Source organism: Telopea speciosissima, chromosome 8 (assembly GCF_018873765.1).
Source record: "Telopea speciosissima isolate NSW1024214 ecotype Mountain lineage chromosome 8, Tspe_v1, whole genome shotgun sequence".
In the NCBI taxonomy this organism is placed as follows: Eukaryota; Viridiplantae; Streptophyta; class Magnoliopsida; order Proteales; family Proteaceae; genus Telopea; species Telopea speciosissima.
In genome coordinates this window covers 12,090,614-12,112,510 of record NC_057923.1, presented here as the reverse complement: position 1 = coordinate 12,112,510, position 21,897 = coordinate 12,090,614, and the positions used below count along the sequence as shown (strand labels likewise).

Genomic DNA, 21,897 nt, shown 5'->3' with positions numbered 1-21,897 from the left:
CCATTGCAGGACCTGGCTTTCATTCACTGAATTCAAGGAAACTAATAGCTCGGAAGAGTATAGTTTCTGCAAGTAATGTCTAGAGACCCCAGTGGAGTAAAATTTCATGATCCATGAGAATTGGATGAAAAAGAATGAAAATAAATATGCAAATTAAAAGCTAATTAGGCTCATAGTCTGCCACACAGTTTCCCCCAAGGTGGTTGTTGATTTCCATAAACTTGTTTTGTTTCCATTTCTGAAGGACTAAGGGCGTCTGATCTCTACTTTTGCCATTTCATGACTGCAAAATTCTTCATCCTAGGCTTGTTTGGGACCTTACTTTGCAGACCATAACTCGGTTATGTCGATAAAGATTTCACCAGTATACTGAATGGGTGGTTTTGTGCCATCTTCCAAACGCGGCTATGCCTGACTTTTGCTTGATCATACCAATGAACATTAGCATTGACCCACTCCAGATGGGTTTGGATCTATCCAAACCAGCACTTTGAACTGGGTGGTGAATTATACATTTAAAGGCTATTAGAGTTGATTTAAGCAGAGTAATTGGGTTAAGAAGGTTTTGGGTCAGGCACTCATCGAAGGGGTATGATCCTGAACATATGAGAGTTTTAGGGGGAGCAAGACTTGGTGGGTGAAGGAATATTACCAAACCAAGGACTCTCTAGGTTATGTTAATTACAGAGGGAGCAACATGGAATTAAGTCCATATTGTGCCTGATGAGTTTGTTCTGATCAGGTTTTTTCTGATGGCACAGAATCCATATAGAACATTTAATTGTTGCATTAAGGTATTTGTGATGGCACAAAAATGAAGTTTTTGATAATCAATTTTCACATGTGGATTTAGGTAATATAAGAGGCCACAGGCTCACAAAAGGGTAATTTAATTCCTCTCATTACTAATATTGCAAGTAACAAATATACATTTTGGCCATGATACATGGAACTTAAAAGACAATTAACATACATGTATGGGTTGTGTATAGATCCATTTGGAGGCAAACCTTCCATCAAAAACCAATTTCCTTGGCACAAATAGAATATATAACAAAGCATTACACTAAAATAAAATACACCACCAAGTTATAGGATATTTTACTTCTAATGTTGTCCTGTGATGTTTGACAACATTTTCAATTTTTTTTTTCTGACATTGTATACTGTTATCACCTCAGGAGTCAATTTGGTCAGAGAGTCTGTCCACAGCCTGATAGAGCAGGAAACAAGGCTCTTGTAGGAAGCTCAAAAAGAGGTCAAAAGAAGGTCAAAAGTTCTAATGCTAAAGAGGTCTCACAAGTCACAGCCTTCTGAGGATTGGGTTAACCCCAATAGCAGTGCCTGCATGCCAAAAAATGCTGGCAAAAGACCAGTTCATGCGGAAGGCCAGTCCATTGGTCAGTGGTATATAGGCCAGGATGGGAAAAGGGTAACTAGAAATGCTATATTTTCTTTTACGTATGTAGTTCTAACACTTTATATATCAACATGATACCACACCTCTAAACTATCATACCTGTGAAGGAAGTGAAGAATCTTTGTATTATAATTTAGGACTTATGGAAAATGAATAGGATTTATTTTAGTCATTAAATATTTTGATCTGATGATGTTTAATGATGTTCTCTACTCTCTCATATAAGATGGAATGATATATCTGATTCTTAACACCATTCTGCTTCAGGTCCTGTTGTGAACCCTCATTAAAGTTAGGGGCATTGTGGGTTATAGGTTTATAGCTATCCATTGTGGTCTTCAGGCTTGATAACTATCTGATTGGGCAGTCTTTTTTTTTATTTTTTATTTTATGAGTCCTTTTGATTGCCATTCTGTTTTGGTATCTGCAGGTACGCATGATCTCTTCTATAAGTTCTTTAGTAGAGAGCTAATAGGCCAGTAATATTGTTAACACCATCTATGTTAGGCACCAAAAACCAACAATATTTTTTCAACCCATTGATTTTCGTGTGAGAACAAAGAGAAATGCTGTTTTGATTGTTTCCGAAAAATCATGTAGGCTGCAATTGATTTGTTTCGTGAGTACAGCCATCTTCAAACTTTGTGTAAAATCTTGGTATTTGTATTTTTGTTTGTCGGAGTTCAACACTCCTAAATATTTTTCAAATGCATAGTACGAGGGCCAATGGGAAAAATTTTAAAACTCGGGAATGTGACTCGGATCAGCCATGGCATTCCTGATCAGGATTAGCCAATCCATCCTGATCCAGGATGAAAGTTTATGAAATAATATTGTTATCGGTATTGGATTGCTACATTGTATTCCACTTATCCATCTTTATACTTAAAACCATGGCAATGGGTGTTAACTGGCTTACATGTAAATCCGTTAACTGGCTTACATGTAAATCCCCTTTTATTATAAATAGAATAAGAGGAAGGAGGGTTGTTTGGTTACATATAAGGGCTCTTTATGACTGAAAGTCTGAAACTTGTCTACTTGTTTGGAGGTGATCCGGCAATCATCAAGCCTTTTTGAATCACCTTTGATAAGTTGCCAACTGTTTGTTTCAATTAATCTTATAGACCTCAATTTCATTAATTTCTCAGACCTTTAGCATTCTTGAACACTGCAACCAAGAGCTCTGACCTTGTTTTATTAGAACCTCCAGCTTCACAACCCAGTAACCTTATATCCCTCCAGGTTCCATGCCATGATATTTGCAACTGAAACCCTGTGTTGTCCGGCCGCCTTGGCCCCAAATATTTGGAATATGGCTTGATAAGTTGTCTTTTTCTGTTTTAAACTAGATAGCTTAAAAACAGTTAATATATATTACAAAAAGACATGTTTCTTGTATAAATGTTTTTCTGCCATATTATTTTGGATAAAACACATGCAATTGTGATTACGAATTTTCATCTATTATGTAACATAGTCTGAGCATCAACTGGATAATCCCTGGGCATTTTGCCTAGCTAGGACCCTGGACACCTGCATTTGGGTTCTGGGTGGTGGGTAAGAGGAATGGCAGCATGATTGAAATTAAAGTGTAGGAAAGGTTCCTTTTTTCCTTAATGCCTAAGTGCCTTAATGTGTCTTCTTTTTGGTTCAGAGTTTATGTTATACTGACATTATCTCTTGATCATCAGGTTTATGTCAATAAAAGTGGACAGGAGTTGATGGGGCGAGTTGCTTATATGCAATATAGGAAGGTACTTCTAGATAAATTTTATGCCATTGTCATCTCTGCAATTTTTCCGTTTTTGATTTGCATGTGGAAAACATATTATGATCCTCATTAATATCCCTACAATCCCTGTTTCTTGATCCACATCTTATTATAGCATGATCCCTTCCCCAGATCTCATATTAGTTCTTTGAATATTCTAAATCTTGATCGATTATTTGAACTATGATGACTGTTATTGATCTCATTGATATCAATTTGTGATCTCATTGATATCCAGAACTATGAATAGAGCTATTATAGCAGAGCTTGTGAAACTGTACAAAGGTTCTGATCTGGGAATGAGATTGCTCGCTTATGATGGAAGAAAGAGCTTATACACTGCTGGGGAACTTCCGTTTACTTTGAAGGAGTTCAACATTAAACTTGTGGAACAAGATGATGGAATCAGTGGTCCCAAGTAAGTTTATTGACTCAGCTGTTCCTATCCCCTTCACTTTATTCGTATCTTTGCTGGGGACTCTCTATCCTTTGACGTCTTGGAACCAAGATGGATTTCATTAGACACGAAAGAAATGTTTCAATGGCTTCTGGTGGTTTGTTTTTTTGCTTTCCTTTCTTAGCATCATAATGTAATTACTTCTTCTATCCTTACACAATTTTTAGGGTAACTGAAGAGTTGAAATATAACTGAATTCTTCATGAATTGATAGAGGCATGCATGGTCTAGAGATAGGGATCACTTGTGGACTTATATATGCAAGTTCCAACAAAAAAATAGCAGCTAACCTTGTCATGGGACATTCTTATGCAGGTAAAAAAATAGCAGCTAACCTGGCTACAGTGGGTTGGAAGTTGTAACATTTCTTTAATTTCTCCAAGATAATCCCTTAAAATTATTTATAAATGTTTTAGGGTTTAGAGAGTATGATAGGTTTCAAATTCACTCCTCATTAATAGAATATCCAGATCTTCTACGGGGCGGGCTGTCCCAACAGCCGTGCTGCGCAGATAGAAGGTGGTACGCAATGACCGCCTTACCCCCACTCTAGCAAGTTGCTCAGACAGGGGTAAGGTGATCATTACACACCGCCTTGTGTTTGTGTAGTGTGGCCGTTGGGGCAGCCCGTGCCGTAGAAGATCTGGATTGTTGCTTTCTCATGAAAAGAAGGAAGAATAATATTACAACTTTGAATATTGAAAAGCCATTTATAAAGAAAATTATCACCACCCATGTACCCATTGCTTAAGAGGATCCAAGCTTTTAGGTTGACAATATAAATGATAAAATTAACCAAAGCTTAATTATTTAAATCACTACTAATCACACCCCACCCATGGAAAATTATTTGTTATTTGTTAATGTTTATTCTGTTATTCTAATCACATGAATCGGTACCAAACTTCAGCAAGAAGAAAATATTATAACAAGCGACCCTCCCCTATCAAATATCTCTTCTGGATAATGTTTCAATGGCTTTTGGTGGTTTGTTTTTTTGCTTTCCTTTCTTAGCATCATAATGTAATTACTTCTTCTGTCCTTAAACAATTTTTCAGAAGGGAAAGAGAATATAAGGTGGTGATCAAGTTTGTTGCTCGAGCAGACTTGCACCACTTGGGCCAGTTTCTTGGTGGTAAGCGAGCAGATGCTCCACAGGAAGCTCTTCAGATTCTTGACATTGTAATGAGAGAACTCTCCTCTAAAAGGTATGATTTCATTGAATTGTGTGTCTGGTTTTACCAATCTATGGTAGCAGCCATTCTTATTTGTCCAACAATTTCTGTAATTTAAAGGTATTGTCCTGTTGGGAGATCTTTCTTTTCTCCTAACATAAGAACACCACAGCGGCTTGGAGAAGGTGTGGATTTTATCACAGGATAAGGCCTACCCAGATGGGCCTAACCCTGCATATTGGTGAGTGGATCCCAATTAAATAATCTAACTGTTGATAAGAGAAAAAGATTTCTTGGTGTCCTTACTGAAGTCTTGTCCATTTTCTTGTCTGGTTGTGAATTGTGATAAGAATAGGCTACCAGTCCCAGTTCTGATGATGGTATCTTTGTAAGGCGGTCACTAATTGTGGGTCGGTGAACGGGTCGAACAGACAACCAACTGAAGAACCATTGGAACAATTATTTGAGCAAGAAGCTGGGGATCAAGAAGAGTTCTTGGTCAAACTCAGAAAGAGAAAAACTGAAAAATGCGGAACTATGCTGGATTGGACGAAGATTTCCCTTGTGATTGGACTCTGGGTTCATTAACTGCTACCCTATTGTTCATGGTCTGAAATACCCTTCTCCAATCCAATAAGAGAGAGAGAGTCAGATCGGGTTGATGAAGAGATACTTCTCTTCCCCATGGGTTGAGGGAGAGAAACTGAGTCCTAATGGATCAGTGTCAGCTATGGTTTTCAGAAATTAGGGTCACTGAAGAGTTGAAATATAACTGAACTCTTCATGAATTGATAGAGGCTACATGCATGGTCTAGAGATAGGGATCACTTGTGGACGTATATATGCCAGTTCCAACAAAAAAATAGCAGCTAACCTTGTCATGGGACATTCTTATGCAGGTAAAAGAGAAAAATGATACCTGAAACTGGACGAGCAATATGATTGGAATGTAGGGGCAACAGATTGTCTATAAACTAAGATGCAAGAAGGTTGTTTTAAATGAACAATATGAGCAGTTGATGTATCTCTGTCATTTCATGTATCAATCAAAAACTATGCTCGATTTCTTCTTTTCCAATGGGCTTGTATCTAATCACACATTGACTGAAGGGATGCCAACCAACACCATGTTAATGTTGGTTCACTTTAGATAGACACCATGTTTTATATAAAAGAGAGATTATGAACAGGTGATAACTAAAATGAGGAATTATCCATTATTCTATGATAGAAATACTGTTTGTATTGTTATCAGCAAAACTCAGCAGCATTATCATCTGACTGAAATGTGGAAATGTATTGCTAGAGGCATTTCCTTCTCTGGTTGATTCTATTGGTTACTATTTGTATCTTGGACAAAGTGGATAATTCTCCATACACAATTAAGCTTAAAAAATTAATAACAGAGCTATGTTATATGTTCAAAGAGTTGGTATTTTGATCCAGCATAATGAAAAGAGCAAGTATCAACTTCCATTACATAAACATAAGGCAGTGCAAATGCAGAGGAAGTCGGTCAGAGTTCGGTCATTTTCGTGCGCTATTGCGCTCCCAAAGGGCAATGGCACACACACACACTCACTCAGTCACTCACTCTCTCTCTCTCTCTCTCTCTCTCTCTCTCTCTCTCTCACTCATGTGTGGATGAGAGAGACTAAATACTGCGAGAACAGAGAGAAATGGTACATATGTAAAAGGAGTTTTGAAGTTTATTAAAGAAAACGGTCATATATACATATAGGTACAAATTCTAGGATAAGGGTAGCAGATGTGATGAGCCACCGACCCATGGGACTCCATCGCTTTTGAAAATTTTCATTTCGAGAATATAGACATAATACCGCGAGGATCCACTGAAAATCCTAGGGGATTTGATTGATGGACGTTGTTGATAATCCCACTAATTAAGTTAACAATGATGGGTGCATGCCATCCATCTTCCTCAATCTTTTTCTTCCAAAATTTCCCCACTGGATCTGCTTTCCAATTGAATGATGAAAATGAAAATGAAAGAGGCCATCGATCTTTCCACTCTTTTGTTTTTATGTTTTTCAGAGTTTCCAAAAATCTTGGTTTCTTTCAATGCCTATCTCTCTCTCTCCACTCCCCTAATTCTCACGTTGTTTTACTCTCCCCCATGTGCCTTCTCTTTCTTAAACTCTTGTTTGTCACCTCACAAAGTGATAGGATACCTTTGGCCATTAGTTACACAAAAAAAAAAGAAAAAAAAGGTAAGATGGTTGAAGAAGATATGAAATAAATCTCAAGTTAATACTTACCTATCAATTATAGATTTTGTCTCAATTGAACTTACAAAAGGAAATAATTGATATACTAACACTTCAATAGCTCCGTTCAATTTCTCATAAAGGAAAGAGAGAGAGAGAGAGATAGGAAATAAATCTAAATTCAGTACTTACCTATCAATTAGAAAATCTCTCTCCATCGACAGACCACCTCTTTTTATAGCTAACTCTCTTTTACTTTCTCTTTCTCGTTCTCTATTTTTTGGGGAAATCTGAGGGCCCCTCAGAGTTGGATGATAGATATGTCTGGTTGTAAGTCTCCAAGCCATTAGCTATGGTACTGAGAACATCTTTTGCTGAAAGTGCTGCAATTCTTTTGAACTCTAAAGATCCGTTGGCCCCTCTTATTTTCAGTAATAGAATTGAACACTCTGGCTTCATGGGTTGTTATGTCTTCAATGATATATTCTTTGTAAAGAAGAGTAATAAATAGTCACAAAGTTGTTCTCATTTCTATAAGTTGTAAAAAATTTTAGTTCTTTTTTATGATTAACGGGTTGTACTTGTATTCATATTCTCATAGAGAAGATTTGTCTTTTTTCCTTTATCTTGGCAAAACTGAGAAATTCTTTTTTTCAACATTTTGATTGATGTAGTAATGGAGAAAATATGAGTGCAAATGGAATGATCTGCTCACTTTTTTCTCAAACCAAACAAAAGTAACCTTACATAGTTATGTTCTTTACTTTTGACACCAAATGATCCAATTAACGTGTCACAAGCCAGAATCAAAACAATCAAAACTCCAGTACCTACATTTTCCCAATTCCCTCTGTAGTAGCATTGTGCTCTAACTTGATACAGTCTCTTTAAAGTTGTTTGTGACTGAAATCTGAAACCAGTCCCCTTTTATGTAGAGTTGCTGCTTCCCGTTTCCAGCTCTTTCTTGTAGATCAAATTTGGCTACCATGTCCTGCCCTCTCAATCTTTTGGGTTAATCTTTCACTCCTCCCAATAAAAGCATTTGAACCCGTGAATTCCATTGGAACAAACTTCACCAATAACAGCATAATAGCCTATATTTAGTGTTAATTGAAGATAAAGGGAACCACTAACTAAACCATGGACCACTTCAATCTGGCTAATGGAATGGGGTATTGAAAAGAAATTGTTTTCCTTTACATTGTATAATACATCAGTGAATTTAAGCTTTGTCGAGTTCTTGAAATCGAATTTGACATTGAAGAAATCTTTCGTATGTGGGTGAAATTTTTTTCATAATGGTTAAAAAAATTGTATTTTTGTTGAGGCCATCTCTCATTTCCCTCCATTCCTCTCTCTTTCACCCCTTCCATATTTTTTTCATAATGGTTAAAAAAATTGTATTTTTGTTGAGGCCATCTCTCATTTCCCCCCATTCCTCTCTCTTACACCCCTTCCATTCTCTCTCTCTCTCTCTCTCTCTCTATTTCTCTTTCTTACGGTCACACACACATTCTTGTCAATTTTACTAGTATATATATATATATTACCAAAAAAATTATATATATAATATGTATTTATATTATGTATTTGTTTTTACAAATATTTAATAAAAATTATTTTAGTGTTAGTTGGAATTTTATATAAATCTATATATTTATATAGATATAGTTTATATATGTACACTTATAAATATAACTCTGTATATATATATATATAGAGAGAGAGAGAGGAAAGAAAAATATTTTATAATACTTATTTATATTATGAGAGAGAGAGAATTTTATATAAATCTAGATATATATATTTTTGGTAGAAAATCTAGATACATATACACTTATAAATATGGGTGTCTGTTTGTAACCAAGACAGATTTTGTAATCATATTTTTACCCTAAAACAGACGTGTCAATGAATTATTAGGTCCAAAATTGTAAATTGTAGACCGTCATCTCTCCCAAAGAGGCTGACAAACATGTGACGGTGGTATTTGTGGGGTTAATATGAAGAATTCTACCAAGGCCATTCTCCTTCGTGAAACAGATCTGTTTAGCTTTCGCAACTTCTGTTCGAACTTTGTTTTCAATCGTACGAAGTTCGAGCAAGTTGCAATGAGTTAAAACAAAGACGGATAGTGAAGGGAAAGGCCATGGATAAATAGAGCAGGCCATGTATCTCTCTTCCCCCAAAAATACTTTTTCGTCATCTTCTTCTTCACCTTCTATTTATTCTCCAAACCTAAACCCTCCAACTTCTCCTCCCAAAAAATCCGATCATCTAACTTGTATTCTCCAAAAACCCTAACAAATTATCAATCACAAGAAAGCATTAGGAGAATAGGTAAGGTTTTAGACCTACCATTGACAAAAATTTCCCCTCTATCAACTTTTAAGAATCACTGTTAAGATCATTCAAGTGTTAGGATCGAATTTATTCTGCTATTAGCAAGACTTTGAAATTTCGACTATTAGGGATTCATCTGAATTTTTTTCGGTCGCCCTTGTACGATCACAGATAGATGATTGACGGACGAATTTTGGGCGGAGAGAGAGAGACGGAGGAACATGCCAGATCTCCCTCTCATATCAGATCAGAGAAGCTCATCACTGTACGTAACTAACCTTCTTTCCATTTTAAGATAGAATCTAATTTTTGGAAATGATCTCAAACTTTAAAGTTCAATTACAAAACAATCCCCATCTCAAAATATTGTACTCTCCTATATGCAAGGGTATGAAAAAGTGGTTACAAAATCTATTGTAACCAGCTTGGTTACAAAGAGCTTTACCTTATAAATATAACTATATATATTATTTATGTTTTTTAATCTATTTATTTATTTTTAGTATATATTAATAAAGATTTATGTATATAGCTGCGGTTAGGACATAACCGTGACAATATACTAGTCTATAGCCGCGGTTTACGGTAATTGCAACAAAATCTGGGGTTAACTAACCAATTAAAGACGAACACGTAAATCAACATATGGACATAGTAATATAAAACCACGACCATTAGTGAAATTTGAAGAACCAAAAACCCACCCAAATTTTCTCTTCCCGCTCTCATTCCCTGCCTTCTTACTCCTCCATGTCAAGTTTTTTGTTGACCAACAGAAGGAAAAGAAGAGAAGAAGATGATGAAGAAGAAGAGGGGGAGAAGAAGAAGAAGAAAGCTATTGGGCGGGTAAGTTTTGTTATGTTTTCTTCTCTAATTCTTCATTTTTGTTTTACAGATTGCTGGGAAGAAGAAGAAGAACAGATGAAGAAGAAGAAGAAGAAGAAGAAAGCCTACGATAAGTTTTGTTATGTTTTCATTTTTTTTTTTTTCTCCCCTTCAATTTCTGACCTCTTTCTCTAATTCTTCATTTCTATTTTACACATTGCTGGGAAGAAGAAGAAGAAAGCCTACGGGAGAGGTAAGTTTAATAGTTGTTTTTTCTTTTTACTTCTCTCTCTAACTATATATATTTTGTTTACACAGTTAGGGGCGGTGTGAAGGGGCAGGGGAACGATGTGCACGAGGGCGAGGTGTTGAGAACAACCTGCAGAGGTGGTGGTAGTTGCAGGGGCGAGTGATGGTTGGGGAGCTTTGTGATGGGACGGTGCTACAGGCCATGGGATAGGGTGGGTTGAGGGTGCAGCAGGGTCGGGTTGGGACGGGAGTGGACTGAGGGTGCACCAGGGGCAGGGGAGCAGTGCCGGAACAACCTGCACCTATCGGACCTGGTAGGGGTGGGTTTTTCCAAATTTTTTTTATTAAAACAATTACATTTAGCTACGGTTATTTATAACCGCGGCTAAATATAAATACATATTTTGTAAATAAAAATAAGAAAAAGAATATTTACCCAAAAAAAAAAGAGGAAAAAAAAATATGATACATAGACATGGTGATGAGGCATGAAACACCCCTCCTATCAGAGGCTGCCACATGGCCGACCCGACCTCAGTCCGAGAACCGAGTTGGGCCGAGCAAGAGGCCGGCCGACCCCATCTCCGATAAGTCACTGTGAGAGCCAGGACTCGAGCGAGCTAGTCGGTGGTGCGAGGCCGAGCTCATCTGGTCGCCATAGACTCTGGCCGAGCTTACGGCCGAGACCAACCTCTCGGGCCGACCTCCCTTGCCGACCTCCTCTGCCGACCCCACTGGGCCGACCTCAGAGGCCGAGCCCACCTCCACAGGCTGCCATAGCACCCCGGCGAGATCTCCAGGACCACGTCGGCGCATCCCGAGAATCGCGGGATAAGGATCGAGCCACGATCCTAGCGCAACACGGAATCGCACTCTACATGGACTCTTACCTTAATAAGAGTCCGACACCGAAAATAGCTCTCCACTTCGCTATATGCGAGAGAACCTTCCAAAAGAAGGACTCCTACCATACTAGGACTCTCCCAACCGCCTCATCTCCTCCTCACTCTATAAATACCCGGGTATGAAACACCATCGAGGATCGGGGATTTTACTACGCGATTCTGTTGTTGCATTGGAGACTGACTTGAGCATCGGAGAGTCCTAGGCCGGAGCCACACCGGTTCTCTTGTGCTCATCGCTTGGTTTTGGCAGGTTCATTCGTGGGTGAACCAAGCATCGGAGGTTTTCACACGCAACACATGGTTATTTAAAACCGCGGCAATAGAGAAGTACTGGAATGTAGACCCATGCACAATAACCACAGTTTTGTAAAACTGCAGCTAAAGATTCTATACATGCGTGGAATTAAAAACTATGGCCGAAGACTATTTTCCAAATACTGCAGTAGCTTTCGCCGCGGTTCTGGGTGAAAGACTTTTGGCCGCGGATTTTTGAGCATTAGCCACGGAAAAAACCGTGGCAAAATAACATATTTTTTATAGTGTATACTTAACACATGTCCTAATGTAGGGGTACATCTCTTTATGTCTCTACAAAGAGATTTGTCTACCAATGTAGAGGTATGTCTCTAAACCACCTATAAATATAAGAGGTAATTTGAATCTTTAAAACACATTTTTAACATTAAAATACAACAAGCAGTGCACGTACAAGCATCATACGCTAATACGTACGTGCAATATAGCCAACTCGGTTCTTTGAGTCGCTTGGGTATCCTACACACCCCTTTTTCATAATTGTCTTTCCCGATTATATTAGGTTAGGTTAAATAGTCTATCTATCATAACCTTCGTAGTGTTTCTCATTGGCATGATGTCAGCGTAGCACTCTACAGTGCCATGATGTCAGCTTAGCACTCTACAGTTGCATCTATGTTCATGTGAGACAACTTTTTTTTATGGGACAGAGTTCTTTGGCCCAATGGGGATTTTAATCCTCTCCATTTCTAGATCCATTATTTTTTTATTATTTTTCCCTCTAGAGTGCGACACGTGGCAATCTTCAATCCAACGGCTTTAAATCATTCTCTTGTTTTTAAGTAATAAATTAACTATGGTTACCCAAACCCAGAACCTAACCCGGGTCAAGATTAACCAAACCAAACCAAACTAAACCCATGGTAAATTCAAACCGAAAAACACCCAACCCTAATCTCATCGTGTCTCTCTCTCTCCTATGCCCTCATTGCTCAACGAACAGAGAACGAGAAGCTGCTATTGCCGCTGCCGCAGGAATCGTCGAGTTGCGAACGGAGATCCTTCATTTCGTTGTCGCCCCCATCTCGCCGGATCCGTCGAGGAGAACCGGAGTTGCAATCGATAGGGGTTGGCTCCCCATTAAAGGTACTCTGATTTTTATTTTATTTTTTATTTGGGTAGAACCGTTCTTTCTCTGATTGTGTGGACTAAAGATGATCTTTAATCCTAAAATCCCACTTTGAAACATCCGTCCTTTCTCTTCTTCTACTTCTTCTTTTTTTTTTTTTTTTTTTTTACAAATTTGTATATACTGCATAACTGCATAGCATAGCAGAAAATGTGGGGAAATATTCATATATACCCCGTCTCATAGCAATTGGGATAAGGCTCAGTGAGATGAATTGAATTAAATTTCTGTTGCCTATATGTGTGTTAATGTAGACAAAAGGTTTGGAGTGTTTTTTTTGTAGTAGTTAAGTGTTTGATTTGAAATTAATGTTAATTTGCTAGGATGTATTAACTATTTGGAGATAAGAGAATAATTTTTGTTCAAAAAGATAATATGGACTAAAGGGTTGGAGAAATAAGCGGATGGTTAACTGTCTGTTTTAGTTGTCTATCAAGAAAAAGTGTTCTGTTTTGGTTGATACATGTTATAAATGAGAAAACATTTCTATTTTAAAATACAGATGATTAACCCTCTGTTTTAATTGTCTATAAGAAAAAGTGTAATGTTTTAGTTGATACATGTTGTTAGTTGTAACAGAGCTGGAAAGAATAAACCAGCAACAGAAAAAGGGAAGAGAAGAGAGCACTCCACTTGTAGGTATGTGAAAAAACTGAGTGTGTAATAGATGTATGTGAGTCTTTAGCTCAAAACGGAAGAGCAACTAGGGTTATACCCAGTAGATGGTGGTTCGACTCCCCCAAGACTCATAATTTCTTGACTAGGGGATACAATATGTCCTTTCTTCATGTCAAATACTCTACATATTCTTGCTGATTAATTCATCTATTGTTTGGTTTTTGTTCCCATTTTATTTGCCTTGTTAAGATAGCTCTGTCAGATTTGTTCACTTAAAGTATCAACATTTTTAAAGTAAATGTGTTCTCATCATCATGTAGGAAGGAGCGTGGTACGTGGTAATACCTTTGAGAAGGTTGCCCACAATTTGTCACACACTTGCTGTCATTATAGGGACCACGGTAGTCACACACAGAGTTAATGCTGCAACCATCTTCATCAGCAAGGAAGCTTGGCCAGTATCTACCAATGCTCTCTGACCATTCACCCAAGCATGAACCTTACCCAAACCTTGTAAAAATTAGACATGAAAACAAATAGTTTGAATGATGATAGTAAACAGAAACAGAGTTATTTACAACATTCTACCAAGTCATCATCCTGTTGATGGGAAGATCCTCAGTGTACCAACTCTTATGTGATTGGATATCATAGAGCTGCCTCTACTATCTAAATGATCCCCTAGACAAAAGATTCCACTAAAACAGGCTAGTCTGACTATCCTCAAGAGGATTCCATCATGGCTCCATTGCCAAAATCTTTCAAAATTAAAAACAAGAAAAATACAGCTCAAGAAAGCAACAATCTCAATTACAATTATATTAAATATAAAGGCATTCACATGCACTCCAAAGCAAAGAATTGCCTCTTTTTAAGTTCTTATTGAAGCCATTTTCTCACAATCGTGTTAACTGTATGAATCCTGATGGATTCGAACCATCATAACCTGGGTAATTTTCAGGTGCTCTCCCATTTTGAGCTAAGGATTCACTTTCAAAAAAATATGTCAGAATAAACAAAAGGATTAATTTGGTTTGAACACATTGGCCTTGGTGCAACGTTTAAAGGGTGCTCTATTGTGATCCGGCCGATCCCATCCCGATTCTTGAAACCCTGTTCTAATAGTTCTAAGGCAAGAAATGGGCAAGTTTTCTCAGGATTAATTCCAAACCCAGTTCACCTGGTACAATTAGTTAACAAATGGATCAAGGACCATGGGTATTTTCTCCTAAGTGAACCTATGGAATTTTTTGCAAGCCCAAATTAGATGTTCAATGATGGGGAATCTCCTATGGTAACTTCTTCTGCCCTTAACTGATAAGAGTAATGGCCAAGAGTTGAAGGAAGCAGCTTGAGCTGTAGTGTTCATTTAAGACAACAAACCTCTCTTAGCTTATGTGAAATATGGACACACAGGTTCATCACAGGAATCATCAGAGGGCAGAGGCATTCAATAGGGATTTAGGTGAGCAGAGTGGATTGGAGAAGCAAAAATAGAACAGATTTTCACAATATGTTATTTCAACCTCCACAATGCATCAAAAAGAAAAATTACTCAGTCCTGCATACTAAAAAGAACATTCACTTTCTATTCAAAATTTCACAGGAGAGAGAGAGAGAGGACCCCTACTGAATTACTAGAACTATTCACATTACATTAATCGAAATGGTCAATTTAATCAATAAATGAATTATTATAATTGCTTTCCCCTTGTAAGACTAAACTAAATTAAATAAGCCACTTCAACCACAGTAATTCCCACCCATTCATAACATTATTTCTCTACCTACATTTAGAGTGGAGTATTGAAACTACATCCAAATAACCAGAGCCATCAAGAGCAAAATTTTGTCCCCTCAATGCAGTGATGAGAAAGAAACATTAATCAGCGAAAGAACGGTTCTATAATTAAAAAAAATAAAAAAATAAAAAACAACAGAGAAAGGACGGATGTTTCAAAGTGGAATTTTATGATTAAAGATCATCTTTAGTCCACACAATTAGAGAAAGAATGGTTCTACCCAAATTTATAAAAAAAAAAATCAGAGTACCTTTAATGGGGAGCCAAACCCTATCGACTGCAATTCCGGTTCTCCTTGACGGATCCGGTGAGATGGGGGCGACAACGAAATAAAGGATCTCCGTTCGCAGCTCGACGATTCCGGCGGCAGCTTCTCGTTCTCTGTTCGTTGAGCTTCTTTGTTCATTGAGCAATGAGGGCATAGGAGAGAGAGACACGATGAGATTAGGGTTGGGTGTTTTTCGGTTTGAATTAACCATGGGTTTAGTATGATTTGGTTAATCTTGACCCGAGTAATTAGGTTCTAGGTTTGGGTAACCATAGTTAGTTTATTACTTAAAAACAAGAGAATGATTTAAAATCGTTGGATTGAAGATTGCCACGTGTCGCACTCTGGAAGGAAAAATAATAGAAAATAATGGATCTAGAAATAAAGAGGACTAAAATCCGACCAATGGGGTGGGATATCCAGCCAATGGAGAGCATAGGACATGGTTAGTTTTTGTTTTTTTTTCCGATAAGAAGGACACGGTTAGTCAATAAGGGGTGGAGAGGAGAGAGTGATAAAAACAGAGAGATAAAGATGGATTCACATCCTCTACTTCCACTACTTGTACTTCCATCCTACTTCTAAGCCCTATGAGAGTATCACCTGTCTTTATGAGCATCCAACAGCTAACATCAGTCAAATTCAAAATTTTTTTTAATTTCATCGACATGATTGATCCACCTTAAACCCCCACTCAAACCGAACCCAACCCAACCTACCCTTAAACCAATCTAGGGTTTAAACAATTCAAACCCAAAATCCCCAAATAGATTTGGCTATTCATTGTCCTTTTCCCAAAAAAACGCAGATTAGGTCAAACTTCTCCATCGTCTTCTTCCCAAAAAATGGGGAGCAGAGCAAACTTCTCTTCTTCTTCCCAAAAACGCAGAGATTCACGATCAGAGCAAAGCCCTAAAATGAGTTGCAGAACCGAGACCATGAGAGGGAAGTGGGACGGAGGTCAAAAGATGTGAGCAGAGCAGATCAAGCAAGTAAGCATCCATTGAGCTACCCAATTAAAGTATCCATTGAGCTACCCTGTCCAACAATAAAGCCCAAGAGGGGGAGGGGAAAGAAATATTAGGACGAGGATTCACAGAAAATAGCATCAGAATTGACAAGACAAGCACAACTCCACTATCCAAATCTGGTGGACAACAAGAACACCATAGAACAAACAGATTTAAATATGCTAATTACAAGCCAACTTGCCTGATATTGACAAAGCAATCAATATATAATCTATTCATAGTACATAATTTCAACAAAGCCAGCTTACTGTAGCCCTCCAACCAAACTAGCACAGAATCAGATAAGCTGAGAAACTCTCCCCTTCCCCCTCACCGGCAAATTCTCTACGAATAAGCAATGAACCAATAGAGAAATCTGTAACCAGATTCATCAAAACATTCTTTTTTTTGTGTGTGTGTGGGGGGGGGGGGGGGGGAGAGAGAGAGAGAGAGAGAGAGAGAACCCAGAAAGAAAACTTCATGTCTAGGTACTGTTATCACATTTGGTGCAATTGGAGGAGAAAATGCCTTTGATTCACCTAATATGAGTTCGATTACAGCAAATAAGGAAGAAATAAAACATTTCGTATCAAACAACCCCCCACATGGTCTTGTCAACCAAATTGGCTGGATTTGAGCATGCAGCAATCAGGATTCTTGTTTATGACATCTACTCATGATAGAGTTAGCTAAATCTGTCCAAATGTGAATGCAGTTGGAGCAGGAGATGATGTTAACAGAAAATTTATAAAGCAGAAGGAATGAGTCTATCTGAGGGTGTATATAACCTGAATTTGAGACAACCGTGTCACTCTGAATTTGTATTCTGATTTGTTTCAGAGAGAGAGAGAGAGAGAGAGATTAATTACCTCAGTCTGATGACTTGACCGTGGCACGTTGCTGCGCCGTGGCCTCAATTCAGAGTCCGACAACGACCGTCGCACGGTGTGAAGGGAATGAGAGACTGGGAGAGAGGCAGTCAATAGAATGAAGAAGAGGAGATGGGGGATCGATGGAGAGGGCGAGTGTTTTGGGGATAATTTTAAAAGCTAGTCTTTTTAGGGGACCTTTTGCTCCGCCGGAAAGAAGAAAAGGGAGAGAGATCGGGTTCATGGGTGGAAACGTGAGCTGTTGGTAGATGATTTTGGAGAAGATGGATTGAGTTCAATTACGTTTTACTTCTCTATTAAAAAAATTAGTTGATATTGTTGGTTTTCTTTGATTTTCTAATCGTGAATGTAATTTCACTGAACTATCCTCATATAAGTATTTTTATCAAAAAAAATTTATATATTATAAAACAAGATAGAACATGGGTTTCCATACCGCATATGCTAGGATAGGAAAACAAAGAAAGATAATAATTGGATTTGGTATCTAGAAAAGAAGGCGCTAGGCTGCATGCAGCGTACACCCAAACGCGAAAGACATAATGATTGCCTCATCCCCATGAAATGAAAAATTTATTCTTAAGAGATGTCCTTGTGCACACCTCCATTGTAGAGACCACACAACGATCCATTTACCACAAAGGGAAAAAGTTTTATGTTTGAGAGCGTGACTACTGTGCCAGCTCGAGACCAATGAGAACACACGAAGAAACATCAACAAGGGTGGGGTGATCCATAGAAAACGAGTTCGGGACGTACGAAAATGTTCTTGTACCAGAAAACATTCTTTCAAAACAAAAATAATCATACAAAAAAGACAAAAACCTTTATTATGATGCTGATAAAAAAATTGAACGGACAAAAAGACAAAGCTGATTTGTTGGTGACAGATCTGTTCGTTTTGTTTGATCGGTAATTAGTAGCTTCTTAGTGTTCATGTAAAAGCGTAATGGGGAAAGCAAAAACTCAAGTAGTAAGAGGAGAGGAAAGTTGTAATTACATCAGAATTGCGCATTTTCGTTCCATATGTCTCCATGTTCTCTTGCTTTCTGGATTTCTGGAACCCTATTATGAAAATTCGCAATTCGTGAGGTCGGAGAGATGAGCGGGAATGAGTTCCGTTTCTTCTTATCGTGCGACATTAATCATCCTGCAACGTTTCAAATTGAGAGATTGGAAGGAAATTTGCCGGTGACGAAGTCTTCTCGCTCGGGTATATTATCATTCAATTCTCGAATTCTTAACAATGTTCAGTTGTTAGTCATATTTTTTTACGATGTAAGGGAATATTGGTAATTTGGTGTGATGCTTCCGTGTTTCCATTTCTGTTTTGCTGTGTGTGTTCCTTATTAGTATTTAAAAAAAAAAAATTCCCCGGAAAAGCTTCGGAAACGAATGAAAATGAAAATTTGGGCTTTCCTTGATGTTAGAGAAGGGTAAAAGAAAAAACAGTTTTCCTAGTAAAAGTTTTTTATCCTTCGTGCAGAAATTGATTCACCTGCAGACGAGAGAAGGGCACAACTATACGTTGAGTGTGCCTTATACATTGATGGCGCACCCTTTGGACTTCCTATGAGAACAAGTTATCACATAATTGTTGCCTGATACTTTGTATACTGTTAATTATTTTGATTTTTTTTTTTTCTCTTTTATGTTGATATTACTTGTGGGTTTTAGGGTTTGTATCCTTTTACTTGCCACTCTGCTCCCTTCTAAATTCTAGCTTTTGTTTATTTTACATAATGAAGAACTTGCCTGAACTGCAGGTTGGAATCTAGTGGGCAACCATATTGCTGGAATGAACTTATCACCCTTAGTACAAAGTATCAGGATTTAACTGCCCACTCACAGCTCACATTTACTGTAAGTTAGTAGGACTGCCTTGGAATGAATAAAATCCAACCTCTACTTTGGTGGGTTTTACTATTTGCCTTTTAGATTCCAATCACCATATCTTCTGCGGTTAATTGGATCAATGCTATATTACCAGTTCATTAAAATTTATTTTGATGATGCATGTCACATGTGTTCCTTTGGGTCCTGAAATGACTGGTAGCAAATAAAGAACTAAAATAATTTTTTAATAGTTGAAGATTTGTTTAGTACAATGCTGATGTCTCAGTTCTAGTATCTTAATTGCTCCTGAAGTTAATATATCCCAATAGATAGCTATTGGCGTTCACTTCACATTATGTTACATAAAACCTGAAAGTCTATTATAGGAACGACAAGAAGAGTTGCAATTAATCCATTTGCATCATAATCTTTATCTGATTATCTAACAGTTAACTATTTCTCGATGACTTCTTCGATTTCTACATTGGCAGTATCCCTTTTTCTTTTTTGACTATTTGTGCATTATATTTTCTATATAAAGGAGTCGAACATTTAGAGATTTGTTTGCCCGTTATCTTCTTGGACTTCCAGGCTTGGGATGTTTCATGTAAGAAGGATGAGGGATTAATTGGTGGGGCTACCATTCTTCTTTTTAACAGCAAAAAGCAACTTAAAACAGGAAAGGAAAAGCTTAGGCTTTGGCCAGGAAAAGAAGCAGATGGATCATTCCCTACAACTACTCCTGGAAAGGTTAATTTTTAGGATGATAGTTTTTTCCTCTCGAATTTTTGATTTAATTTAAATTTTATTATATATTTCAATATTTCTGCCTCACCTACCTTGTTATCTGTTTTTTTTTTTTTTTTGTCAGTCAGTTTCACTTATGTCTTTACTATGGCTTAACTTCCTACAGGTCCCTCGCCATGAGTGTGGAGAGTTGGAATGTTTGGGAAAACTTGCTAACAAGTATGAAAGGGGACAGATTCAACGTATTGACTGGCTGGATCGTCTAACATTTAAAGCCATGGAGAAAATCCAGGAAAAAGAGAACTGCAGAAGTGGAAACTCTCATTTATACCTGATTGTTGACTTCTGCAGTTTTGGACACAGAGTTGTTTTCCAGGTATGGTTTTGGTATGTTTTTTCCTTGACTAGCTGAAGTATTTTTAAACTGTTTGCATCCCTTAAACTTTTATTTTGGATTTTCTTTTGAAACTCTCATGCTGTTTATGTGTATGGACACACAACACTGAGAGAGAGAGATATGAATGTCTAGCTGTATGATTTACTTCTTTGTGCTTGTAACTGAAATTTAGTTGCACTAAAATTGGCATGGATTAACCTAATACCTGAATGTCTATCTGTATGATTTACTTATTTGTGCTTGTAACTGAAATTTAGTTGCACTAAAATTGGCATGGATTAACCTAATACCTATGTTGGTAGTATCTGTACCAAATGTGAACTTGTTCATCAGGATCTGGTTGTTCATTGTTGAGTGCTTTTGAATTCAAGAAAACTGGTGATTTGGGATGTGAAAATGTAAATAGGTTACTATTTACTTGCTGATAATGGGGGGGGGGGGGGGATGTTGTGAAGAAGAGAAAACGAAGTCATGCCCATATCCTAATAAGAAAACAATCTAAGATATAAATCCTAATGACAGAAGCTAATCATTCTTTCACATCATGGGCAGCAATTCATTGTGCTAATTTTATTAAGCCTGAAAGCTCATTTTGGTCTGAGTATGAGGTTAATGGTAGTCATAATAGTTCTAACAAAACCCTGAAAATGTTTTCAGATAGAAGAATATGTAAAATGAGTGGAGCTGAAATAGGGATGTTGACATGGTTGATTGGAAAGATTATGAACTACAAGGAGAGAATTAGACATGAATATTTGAGGGCACTCAGCAATAAACAACTGGCAAAAAAGATGAGGGAAATTTGATTGAGATGGCCTAACCTTTGTAACTGTGACAAATCAATGCATCAGTGAGAGCGAGCAATATGGTTCAAATTGGTGGTCTTTAAAGATGAGGGGAAGGGAAAAAACGATCTGGGTTGAGGTGGTGAGGAAAGGCATGAGTGCTTGTGCTGATGTGGTCTTACATACTGTGGAACCATGGAGCAGAATTCATAAAACTGATCCAAGTAATTTAGATAAGTGTTATTGTATTGACTGCTTACGGTGCAATTGGACAACTTAACCTCTCATTTTATAAACATAAGGGATATTCACATGTATCTGACATTTGATTTGAAAAAAAGAGTTAGTTCTTACATTCTTATTTCTAAGATCTTTTGGGGTCTCCTCTCCCCTTGTTTTAATTATATCATTTTGCTAATAGAAACTAATTTAAATACTTCCAACTTCCAAGAGGTAGAGAAACTGGCTCAACATGTCAATTTTGTAGTCAAACTTCAGTTATATAGCTCATAATGTATTGACCTATTCCCATTGTAGTATCAGCCACCAAAGCTTTACATTCTATTAGAACAAAAATTGACAGGGGCTTTATTTTGTTACATGGCAGATATCTTTTGTGATGAAATTTACCACGGGCTTTATGAATCCTCTCACTATCTATGATATTTCTGACCTTATGAGATAATACAAATTCATAGTTCTTTGCATTTTTTTTTGTTCCCCT

General features: G+C 37.5%; 1 protein-coding gene and 1 pseudogene across 1 annotated transcript; both read left to right on the top strand.

Moving 5' to 3' along the window:
* Positions 1-3,436: 3,436 nt before the first annotated feature.
* LOC122672030 (protein argonaute 10-like) lies at positions 3,437-5,034 on the top strand. Its single transcript, XM_043869539.1, has 3 exons — positions 3,437-3,612; positions 4,710-4,859; positions 4,947-5,034. The coding sequence occupies exons 1-3, from the start codon at positions 3,437-3,439 to the stop codon at positions 5,032-5,034; spliced, it is 414 nt and encodes a 137-aa protein (XP_043725474.1).
* Positions 5,035-18,458: 13,424 nt separating this feature from the next.
* The window catches only part of LOC122671639, a 41,732-nt pseudogene continuing 38,293 nt past the window's right edge, over positions 18,459-21,897 (top strand).

Coding starts and splice junctions, on each gene's coding strand:
- LOC122672030 (XM_043869539.1), top strand. CDS start 3,437: ATGAATAGAGCTATTATAGCAGAGCTTGTGAAACTGTACAAAGGTTCT. Junction 3,613..4,709: donor GATGGAATCAGTGGTCCCAA/GTAAGTTTATTG, acceptor ACAATTTTTCAG/AAGGGAAAGAGAATATAAGG. Junction 4,860..4,946: donor AGAGAACTCTCCTCTAAAAG/GTATGATTTCAT, acceptor TGTAATTTAAAG/GTATTGTCCTGTTGGGAGAT.